At 50.7% G+C, this 11,781-nt stretch overlaps 1 protein-coding gene across 1 annotated transcript; it reads right to left on the bottom strand.

Moving 5' to 3' along the window:
- Window positions 1-301: 301 nt before the first annotated feature.
- LOC115640591 (cytochrome c oxidase subunit 6B1) lies at window positions 302-9,232 on the bottom strand. Its single transcript, XM_030543469.1, has 4 exons — window positions 9,127-9,232; window positions 8,157-8,272; window positions 1,510-1,610; window positions 302-559 (listed from the first exon to the last, which is right to left on the bottom strand). The coding sequence occupies exons 2-4, from the start codon at window positions 8,260-8,262 to the stop codon at window positions 506-508; spliced, it is 261 nt and encodes an 86-aa protein (XP_030399329.1). The 5' UTR covers window positions 8,263-8,272; window positions 9,127-9,232; the 3' UTR covers window positions 302-505.
- Window positions 9,233-11,781: the final 2,549 nt, after the last annotated feature.

Here is an 11,781-nt window from a genome sequence, read left to right as displayed (position 1 = left end):
AGCTTGCTAAGCTGAGGCACAAGCAGCCCAAGTGCCAGACAGCCTCCTGCCAGGACGTCTCTTCCTTTCATTCCTGTGGGGACGGGAGAGAACGGAGCTGCTTCCTCGGCAGGGAACGCAGGTTTAGAAGGGTGACAGAGGAAGGGCCAGTGTCACCCTCTAATTGCAGTCAGGACTCCTGGATTCTCTCCCCAGCTGGGAGAGGGAAGTGGTGTCTAGTGGTCAGAGTCAGCGGGCTGGGAGGGAATAGCTCCTTAGAATATCCCATTATGGTCCCAATGAAAGAGAGAGACGAATGATGTAGGTTTTATCCCTTTACTTTTATCATCAGAGTTTGCAAGGCCCAGACTCTGTCCCATCAGAGGACACTGAACTCTCGATCGGACAGGACTGAAGACAAAGACAATCAAAGAATCGGCTGAAGACATCGAACCAAGGGACCGAGCAGATCCACTGTGCCCCAGGGCAAGGGGGCAGAAGTGGCTGACGCACCAACACCAGCCAATCAGATCTTGCCAGGAAAAGTTCCTTCTGCCCGGCGCTCATCCCAGGCGTTGACCTGAAAGAAACCAACAAGGTCCATTGATCACCCATTCTGCCATGATCAGAAGAAAGGAGCTTAGGGTGGGAGGGGATGGCCAGGACTAAGGCTAGCTGGACAATGGCTTCTTTACTTCCCACTGGCAGAAAACTGGACTTTTCTGCACCATTTTTTGGCTGAAAAGCTAGAATTTTGATTAGTGCCTCATGGAAGCTGTACTCAGGGCCCGCACCCCCACATTCTCTATCAGCTGAGCAGCCTACTTGGACTACAACTCCCATGATGCACAAGGGTCTCCTCACCCCTTACCACAGTGCATCATGGGAGATGTAGTGCAGCCAGGAAACCTAGTTCATAGAGGGCAGGGGGCCAAGAAGATATAAACTACAATGCCCATGAAACATTGCAGCAGAGGAACCAAATAGAAATATTTTGGTTTTCAGGCATTTGGATTTGATGACAATTTGAATTTTTTCCTGCAAGAAGCAGACACGTCATGAAAAATTGTTCTGTTGTGGATCTGATTTTCCATCAGAATCACCCAACAGGGATCCGCCAGAGGTAGGACATGTAGGTTGACTGCCTGTATGAAAACAAGACAGCACTTTTGATTAGTGCTCCAGCCAAGGGGCTACAGGCTGGGGATTCTCCAAAGGGAACTCCTTGTACCCCACAAGCCTTTGGACCTGCAAAGGATTATTGGAGCTGGGTCACTGGGCAATTTTTGAGGTGGAGGGGCTGGTGCAACTGAAGGCAACAGGGGACCCATGCAATTCCTGGGGCTCTAGATCAGAGAGACCCTCACGTTGCAGCTTCCCAGCTACACCAATTGGCTCCTGCATCCATCTCTAGCCAGAATTAACGCAGATGCTGGCCCAATCCTGCAAGGTGCTGAGCGACCCTGCCCTCCCCCATACGCCTGATAACCCTGCTTTCTAGCCAAGAACCTTTCAGCCCCAGTGACTTACCCAAGAGATGGGACAGAGGGACTTGTACACACGGCGGTACCACTGGCAGCACGTGGCGTCGGCTCCCTTGGCTGCCATGGCTTTCTCGCAGCGATGGAAGTCTACGAGAGAGAGAGAAGTTTCAAGGCTAGAAAAACTCCCCAAAGGACAATGCTGATGCTTCTGGGGGAGCAGTGACGCTGTACCCCATAATGCTTTATGGGAATATGACGTAACTGGAATATGTTTTGTGCTGCCTGTGTCATGTAACATATCTCTGTAAAAAGTTACGGTCTACTATATCTATTCATCCTATTTGTACTCATATCATTTTGTACTTGAGGTTACGAATATTGGCTATATACTTGCTTGATGCCTAAGTAAGCTTTGGGTATGGCTACACTTACAGTTGTACAGCGCTGGGAGGTACAGCTGTCTTCATACAGCTGTGCAGGGAAAGCGCTGCTATGTGGCCACATCTGCAGCATTTGCAGCGCTGTTGGGAGTGGTGCATTATGGGCAGCTATCCCAGCATTCAAGTGGCTGCAACGTGCTTTTCAAAAGGGGTGTGGGGTGGAGTGTGACAGGGAGCGTGGGGGAGACAGAGCGAGTGGATTTTTGGAGGTGACACTGTGTCAGTTCCCTGCCTTGCAAGTTCTAAGGACTGGAAGATACACAGCACCAACCTGCAATCAATTTAAAAGTTTCGAGCCCTTCCCCCACCCCTCTCTTATTCACTAAATGCAAATTATGCACTCCTAAATAGCCTTCAGACCACATAAGCAGCTGCTCAACACAGACTCCCCCCTCCCCCTCTGCCGTGTGACTTCTCTCTTCAAGCAAACAGCTGTGAACCTTCCAAAGCAATTCCCCTGCCTGCCTCCGATCGAGCAAACAGGAGCTGTGTTTGTTTTTTAGATAAGCAGCTGGGGCGAGCTCGGAGTTCAGCCATTCTTCCGGTTTGTTGTGAGCAGGCATTCTGGGATACCTCCTAATATCCTGGAGGCCAATAACAGCACTTTTGGTGGCCACACTTGATGAGCAGCGCTGCATCACCAGCGCTGCAATCGTTACACCCCAAGCAGACCAGGTGTACAGCCAGCGCTGCAGCCAGGGAGTTGCAGCACTGGATGTGCCTTGCAGGTGTGGACAGTTACTAAGTTGCAGCGCTGAAAACCCACCACCAGCGCTGCAACTCTCCAGTGTAGCCAAGCCCTTTGTGAGGCATTTGGTCAGCTTTAGGAAGGAATTCACAAGGTTAAGTACCCGATCAGAAAGCACTTGGGGAACAATGCATCTTTATGTGGATTGGAACATTCAAGAAGTCTTCTTGGAGACATATACGATACTATGTGGACAACGGCTTCTGCCTGTAAAGACTGAGGGCTTGTCTACATCACAAAGTTGCAGCGCTGGTGAGGGGGTTACAGCGCTGCAACTTAGGAGGTGTACACATCTGCAGGGCATCACCAGCGCTGCAACTCCCTGTTTGCAGCGCTGGCCGTACTCCCGTTTTGTCTCGGGTGTAGAGGATCCAGCGCTGGTGATCCAGCGCTGGTAATCAAGTGTAGACACTTACCAGCGCTTTTCTTGACCTCCGTGGAATAAGCAGGTATCCCAGCATACCTGAGGAAGCCTCTGGTAATCAAGCAGGTCTCCTTCCCTGCGGTTTGCTCTCGCGTTCCCCGAACCCCTGTGCAAGCAGGTCTCCTTCCCTGCGGTTTGCAGGGGGGTTCGGGGAACGCGAGAGCAAACCGCGGCGAAGCTGGTCTCCTTCCCCAGTTTGCTCTCGCGTTCCCGGAATCCCCGAGCAAGCAGGTCTCCTTCCCTGCGGTTTGCAGGGGGGTTCGGGGAACGCAAGAGCAAACCGCGGCGAAGCTGGTCTCCTTCCCCGGTTTGCTCTCGTGTTCCCTGAACCCCCGAGCAAGCAGGTCTCCTTCCCTGCGGTTTGCTCTCGCGTTCCCCGAATCCCCGAGCAAGCAGGTCTCCTTCCCTGCGGTTTGCAGGGGGGTTCGGGGAACGCGAGAGCAAACCGCGGCGAAGCTGGTCTCCTTCCCCGGTTTGCTCTCGCGTTCCCCGAACCCCCCTTGAAGCCGCCCAACAGTGCTGCAGTGTGGCCACATCTAACACCACTTGCAGCGCTGGTTGCTGTAAGTGTGGCCACTCTGCAGCGCTGGCCCTATACAGCTGTACTAATACAGCTGTAACAACCAGCGCTGCAAAATTGTAGATGTAGACATACCCTGAGTCATGCATGGACATGTGACTTGCCCAGGTGACTCCAGAACTCCATCTTGGAGCTGGACTTTGCATAGGAGAGGTCTCCACCCACAAGAGAAAGTCTATTTAAGCCCAGGGGAACCCCTCCATTTTTATCTTCAGCTGGCTAAAGAGAAAGCCTCTCCACCCCAAAAGAGACCTGAAAGGAACTGCAAGGAGGTGAGTGATTGCTGGACCCAGACTAACAGGAGATTAGTCTGTAAAAGGGAGCATTCTGAAACTGGGGAGGATTTATCTGTATCCAGTTTGATTAGATATAGATTTGCGCGTTTTATTTTATTTTGCTTGGTGACTTACTTTGTTCTGTCTGTTACTACTTGGAACCAGTTAAATCCTATTTTCTGTATTTAATAAAATCATTTTTTACTTATTAACTCAGTATGTGTTAATACCTGGGGGAGCGAACAGCTGTGCATATCTCTGTGTTATAGAGGGTGAACAATTTATGAGGTTACCCTGCATAAGCTTTATACAGGGTAAAATGGATTTATTTGAGTTTAGACCCCATTGGGAGTTGGGCATCTGGGTGTTAAAGACAAGAACACTTCTGTTAGCTGCTTTCAGTGAAGCCTGCAGCTTTGGGGCAAGTATTCAGACCCTGGGTCTGTGTTGGAGCAGACGGGAGTGTCTGGCTCAGCAAGACAGGGTGCCGGGGTCCCAAGCTGGCAGGGAAAGCAGGGGTAGAAATAGTCTTGACACATTAGGTGGCAGCTCCCAAGAGGGTTTCTGTGATCCAACTTGTCAAAAGCAGTTTCATCGATCCCAAGGCCAGATGGGACCACTGCCATCATCTATCTGACCTCCTGTGCAAAACAGGCCATAAAACTTCCCTGAATTCCTTCCCAGAGCAGATCTTTTAGGAAAAGATCCAATCTTGATTTTAAAATTGCCAGTGATGGAGAATCCACCACAACCCTTGGGAAACTGTTCCAGTGGTTAACACTCTCAAAAACGTACACCTCATTTCCAGTCTGAAATTGTCTAGCTTCAACTTCCAACCCCTGGATGGTGTTAGACCTTCGTCTACTAGACTGAAGAGCCCATTATTAAATATTAGTTCCCCACTGCAGGAATATAGGCCCACGTTACATGTGGGTGAACTGTGGTTTTAAATTGAGTTTGGACATTAGCACAAGCAGCTAGCCCAAAGCATGTGACCAAAAAGAATGAGATCAGGACTAAGAGGAGTAGCTGGGTCACTACATGTAGTGACCCATCATGATATTGGCGTTATCTTACCTAAGGTTTGAGCTGAAGTAACAGATAAAACAAGGTTAAATTGGACACCAGGGGCGTAAACATTTAAGAAACTGCTTCATCCAGTCATAGCTAAGGTCTGATAATTGGCAGTGACCTCACAGGTTTGTTAAAGGGTATTAATACTGCTAATAGTCGCCTGACCAAAGTTGGAGGCAATCAATATGGGGCCAGGTCTACACTGCAGACCTAACTTGGCATAACTCCATCGCTCAAAGGTGTGAAAAATCCAGGCCCTTGAGCAACTAAGTTATACCGACCTTAACCCACCCACCCCCACCCGCGTGTAGACAGTGCTATGTCAAAGAGAAGGTTTCTCCCACTGACCATTGACACAGCTACCACCTCTCAAGGAGGTGGATTAACTACACCCATGGGAGAGCTCTCTGTCATCAGCAGCGGAGCGTCTTCACTTAAACGCTGCAGCATTTTAAGCTTAGACCTGCAGGGTTTAGCATGTTTGTAAGTATCTTGGTCAAATGCTCATCAAGGTTTTGTTACTGTTTATTATTTAGGAATGTTTAGAGACATTGAATTAATACCATTTGGCCTTTGGATTTAATAGAGGAATTTATGGTTAATTTAGTGTCATGGGAATACCCTGTATAACAACTCCAACTCCCACACAGGTACCTACAGACTGGGATCAAGCCACTCCGTAACCTTCTCCTGAAGCTGAACAGATTGGGCTCCTGGAGTCTCTCGCTATAAGGCAGCTTTTCTAACCCTTTAAATCTTTCTCCTGGCTCTTCTCTGAGCATCCTTCCTGAACTGTGGACACAGGACTCCAGCTGCGGTCACACCAGTCCTGATTCAAAGGGAAATCAACCTCCCTGCTCCTACTCAAGATTCCCCTGTTTATGCATCCCAGGATGGCATTAGCCTTTTTGGCTGCAGCATCACACTGGGAGTACACATTGGGCCAATTAGAAACAGATCTGAGGTCGTGGTGTGAGAGTCACTGCTTCCCAGGAGAGAGTTCCGCAAATGAAAGGCTGAGGGATTAAGAAACCCATGGCTGATGGCATCCGTGTAGCTTCAAAGCCTAAGAGCAACAGGTGCTGAGCAGTGGAAGTCAATGGAAATTGACAGCCAGCTGCTAGCCCTTATTCTGTACATGCTCAAGGACACAGCTTGCATCTCCCCTGCTCTAACACACTTTAGATTAAAGGCTTGGTGCTAATCAGGCCCCCATTACCGTCATATCTGAACACCTTGAAAAGTTTTCCATAGATCAGTTTTCCATTGGAAAATGCAGTTTCACCAGAATCGCAGATTTTGCAGGAACATGTTGATTTCAAGAGTTTTCAAGGGAAAAGAGTCAAAGAGTCTTTTCATCAAGGTCAAAATGTTTTTTGAGACTGTATCGTTAAAATTTGTATATTATGTTAACTTTTTATGTATTTATATTTTATATATGATATGAAAAGTCAAAACAAAACACTGTGATGGTTCTGGACCAAGTTCTGAGGGAATTTTCATTCCACTGAGAATTTTGAAAGTTTTTGTTCTGATTTGCTAACAAAATGTTCAGAATTACTCACTGGCTGGGAAACCAGCTTCCAACTGTCTCTGCTTTAATGGGTTTATCCTCACCACATTTCTGTGAAGCAGGGCAGTGCTATTACCCCATTGGACAGATGGGGAAAGTGAGGTACAGAACGCTAAACAGTTTACCTGACATCACATGTGGTGCAGAGCAGGGAATTTAATCCCAGGTCTCTGCAGTTCCAGGCTAGCAGTGCCCTACTCACTTGGCCATCCCCTCTCTCATTACCAAGAGACAATATGCTATCAAAGCCTTTAAGAGGAGATATTTTTTAAGTTGAATATTGTTTAGTCTGTATTAAATGAAAGCTAAAGAACCCAGAGCTAGATCTCTCCTTGCAGTGCTGGAAGCCAGACACATCGGTGATATGGGTAAACAAACAGACACCATAAGCTGAGGAGAAATCTTTGAAGATTCTCTCTGTCCTTCATACAGCAGCATAATTCCAATTTTCCATCTTTCACAGATGATGTTTGAATGAAAGCTGCTGCAGCTTTACTCAGCTGCATCCTGTTGAGCTACTCGCAGGAGTAACAAGCTGAGACACAGAGTAACTCAAGTGTCTGGGGAAAATGAGGTGTTCAAAGCAATTCTGGATTCAGAGAAGCCTGTTTGGGCCAACTGAATTGCCCATTATTAAGCAGCAATTCAGGATGGATTGCCTAGGACTGGACGGTGGCATCCTTGAGTTCAGGCAACTCAATCATAGCATCTAATGAGGGCTTGTTTATTAATTTAATTTAAACTTCCCCCATCGTCTTTAGATTGATCTTTGTGGCAGGGCTACTGTACTGTGCGCTGTACAAAATCTAACAAATCAATCGTCTCACTGGTACCTCAAGCTTGGAATAGCATGTACCAGAGTTTTCTATTTCCTGGTTTTCAGAGGGTTCAGTTTAGCCCTTCCCCACATTCTGGAAGGCATGAGGCAGCACCAGTTGCCTTTAACTCTGCATTAACTAAATCTGGAGGCCATTGACATGCACTTAATGGAAAGAGAAGCAAATTGGTAGTGGAATCAAAACAGGGTCAGGTCAAGTTCTCTGTGGATTATACAGAGGTCAGACTAGACGATTTAATGGGCCTTCTGGCCTTTGAATCCATTCATCTCATCCAGGGGACTTCAAGGGGTCTACAAACCGTGTGTAGAGCCCTACAAATCTGTGGATATCCACTTTATATCCACGGATTGGATGCAGATACACATTTTGTATCCGCACAGGGCTCTGACCATGTGCAAAATTATGCAGATCCTTAAGTCTTTGCAGATCAGGGTTTCAGGTCAAACTCTTCAAGACAAGGACTGTCTTTTCATGGCATGTGTGCAGAGCACCCAGCACAATGGGACCCCCATGGATAGAGGCCATTAGATGCTACCTTAGCGGTGCATACATTTAAGAGTTACAGGAGAGGAAAGTAAATGTGTTTCATCATTACCTGGATATTTTTAACTATCAATTTATGGACTGTGGGCAATCTAAACACTAAACAAGAAGCAAAACTGACTAGGCCTGTGTCACCAGCCAAAGTGAACAAGCTGCATCAGGGTTCAGATCATTTGGTTGCTAACAGCCCATCTCACCGAGGTAGTTCTGCCAGCAGTTGCGAGTCTGGTTCTGGTTTGGGAACCTGCTGTCGAAGGGGGCAGTTTTGTAGTTGTCCAGCTTGGCCTGGATAGTGTCAGCCATTTTTCTTGTTCTAGGGAGGGGGGGAAATCATGTCATTTGTATTGTGGCAGCAACTAAAGATCCCAAACAGGGCCCTATTGCGCTGGGCACTGCACAGAGGGAGAGACAGACCCTGCCCCACTGAGATCGGGGTCCCGTTGTGCCAGGCACTGCACAGACACAGTGAGAGTCAGCCTCTACCTCAAAGAGCTAACAATGTAATCCCAGCAAATTCTCTGAGTTTTGAGCAGTGGGGGCTCCCCAGGAAGCATGACAGTGCTCTGAGCGCGGGCTTCACACCCCTCTGCTCTGGGATCTGGTTCCCCCCATGGTATTTAGACTCACAGCGACATTCTGTCCATGGGAGGCAGCAAGTGAAGCCCCCTTCGCGCTACCAATGCGACCGGTTTGCAACACCCCCGCATCGGTTAACTCAGAGAGCGCAGCCAGACGGGGCTCGCGGAGCCAGCTCCAGGGAAGGGAACCCGCTGCAGCCTCCCCCCGCTGACGGGAAACCGGGGTGAGCTCTGGGGCTTCCCATCGCCCCGGTCACACTCCGCAAGAGCCAGCCCCGCCCTCGCCCCCTGGGGCTGACCCCCCCCCGCGGGCCGCTCTGCGCAAGCCGGTTTGGGGAGGGGGGGTTAAACCCGGCGCGAACCTCCCCCCCCGGCGGGTTCCCCCGCCCCCCCCGGGCCGGCCGCGGATCCCGGCGAGGGCGGAGCCGAGCCCCGGGTGGGGGCGGCCGCGCGAGGGGCCCGGGTTCGAGTCCTCGGGCGGGGGGGTCCCCACGGTCAGCCGCTGCCAGGGAGGAGCCAGGGGGGGAGCCCCACCCCCGACCCGGCCTCACCCCCCGGGTCCCGGTCCCGGTCCCGGTCCCGGCCTCACCCGCGCGGCGGCTCTTCCTGAAAGTGACTTTCACCCTCAGCCCGACGGCCTGAAAGCGGAACCACAGAGACAGACGGGGCTAGAGAGGCGCCGGAAGTGACGCTTTATCAGCGAGGGCACGCGACTCCCAGGCTAAGCGAGCGGGCCAGGGCGCGGCTAGAGCGTCGCCGCAAGAACATCGAGAGGGGTGGGCTAGAGCGGCACCGGAAGAGGGCGGGGAGCGTCGACGGAGGTGGTCCCATCGGAGCTGCGACTTCCCGCTGTTACCACAATACACATAATAAACGGGAACAAAAAGAGACACTGTTACCGTAATACTCATAATAATGGGGCAAACAGAGAAGACACTCTAGAGCAGGCCTGCACAACTCGGAAAGCTGCCAGGGCCATATTACTCCAAAGAAAACAGCTGAGGGCTGACACCACCACCCCCCCGGGCCCCACCGACCCCCCCCCCAAAACACAACACCCCCGGCACCACCCAGCCCCCTTGAAATACTCACACTACCCCCAGCACTGCCCGCCCCACGGAAACAAACCCTCCTTCCCCCACCGAAACAACGGTATTGAACCTTGGTAATATGTTATAGCGGGCCCCTAAGGTAGTATAATTAAGGTAAAAGAAAAATATATTTTTGCTAGAAGTAGAATAAGATTCCCCCTGTTAGGCCTGAATAAAGATATTGCAGACAAAACCAGGTATGCCAACCTGACCAAAGTCAGGCTAACAAAGGTTTGTGGGTAATCCCTGAGTGGAAAACACTGAGAAGCAGCAGCATGTCTCACAAGCGCTGGGAAAAAGTGAGATAAGAGAGAAGCTGCATTCCTAGCATAGTACCAGATGTGCTGTGTTAGGAGCAGCTCTTTCGAAGAACTGATAAGAGCCCTAGTTTCCCAGCCTCCTTGTTTTACTGCCTGGTTTTGTTCTTTGTTTGTTTTTAACTCCCCTACATTTCTAACTTTAGGCATGCATGTATACTAAAGGTGTCTAGTTTCTAGTTGTTAGAAGAAGGGGGTGGGTTGCTCCAGTGAATAATTTATGACGCGACAGAACTGTCTATATAGGCTTATACTAAGATGTAAAGGGCAGGCTGGTTCTCTCTGGAGACGAGCTGCTCTCTATTGATGCGTGCACTTGTCAATAAAGAGCTTTTGATCGGACCTTGCTGGTGTTGCCTGTCTCTCTCGCGGTCAGACAATGAACTTTGCTGTCTGGGTTAGAGTCCCTGACACCCCCACACACACACTTTGTAATCAATTGCCCTGTTGAATGACTGAGGTGTGACTGAGGAAGGCGTGGAAGGCAGCACCTCCAGACAGCTGCACCTCTTGGCGAGAGGATGGGAGCCAGACCAGATCAGTAGAACAGGTCAGCCACTGACTCCTCGCTGGCCTCCTCAACCCCCCAACTCCCAGCTCACCTACTCAGCCCCTGGAGCAGGCTCAGGGCACTGTGCCCAGGCGGAGGCGGCTCACATGCCCGGGAGCTGCAGAGCCTGAGCGCAGCGACAGGGGAGCCAGGGATGCACTGGGACCAGCGCCCGCATGCATCCACTGCAGCCTGCAGGAGCCCCGGGGGAGGAGGGGGTGGCACTGGGCTGCAGCCTGGGCAGGAGGGGTGGGGTATGCCATGCCCACTTCTCCATGGCTGGGGCTCCCTATTGCAACAAGCCGACGCTCTGGCTCTCTGGTGCCTCCGGAAGGCGGCTCCTCCCTGCCAAGCCAGGGCACCGGCTTTTGGCGCCCCCAACCACTTGGCCAAGTGGTTGCACCAGGCCTGCATCTAGCCCACTATCCTGTCTTCCGACAGTGGTCGATACCAGGTGCCCCAGAGGGAATGAACAGAAAAGGGAATCATCAAGTGATCCAATCCCTGTTGCCCATTCGCAGCTTCTGGCACTGCATTGTATACATGAGAGCAGTGGAAATGCAGACCTGGAGGAAAAAATATCTGCAAACAGAAATAGTGTTTCCTTAAATGTCCCTTAAATAAAACATTCTCCCTTATTTTTCATGTAGTTTTCCTTATTTCCATCCAACAAAGGTGGTCACCCTGGCACCTAGGGAGGGGCTGTTAAATTTAAACTCTGAGGGGGACCCTGGAACTCTGAGCTCCCACAGGCCCCAGCAACTGCCCAACTTTTGCAGGCAGTGTGGGGATCCCGCAGTGGGGCTCCCCCATTTTGTCAGGGATATTTTTAGTAAAAGTCAGAGGCACGTCGCGGGCTTCGGTGAATTTTTCTTTATTGCCCGTGACCTGGCCATGACTTTTATTAAAAATATCCCGGACAAAATCTGAGCCTTAGGCATCAGCAGTGTGGGGTGATGCTGGGAGCCACTACAGTTCGTTGGCCCAGAAACGTGATGCGGGAATGTAGGTTACTCGCAGCTTGGAGGTTAAAACTAGAGATGCCCTGGGCACGTGCTGGCCACAGCCCTGACTTGGGCTCTCTGTGACTGGGCTCCCTCGCCCCCCACCCATCACCACCCTGCCATCTCTGCTGTGTGTCCATCTGCCTGTCTCGTTAGGGGACAGTGTTGGTACCGATCACTGGGGAGCGAGTGTGGGTTGTCCCTCCCCTCCACCCCCCAGGTTACTATCTTCCACCCAAGGTACCTTTGCCCCCAGGTTAATAGATCAACATAGAAGTCCAT

The sequence above is a fragment of the Gopherus evgoodei genome, unplaced genomic scaffold, assembly GCF_007399415.2.
Source record: "Gopherus evgoodei ecotype Sinaloan lineage unplaced genomic scaffold, rGopEvg1_v1.p scaffold_31_arrow_ctg1, whole genome shotgun sequence".
NCBI lineage: Eukaryota > Metazoa > Chordata > Testudines > Testudinidae > Gopherus > Gopherus evgoodei.
This window is presented reverse-complemented; position numbering and strand designations above follow the sequence as displayed.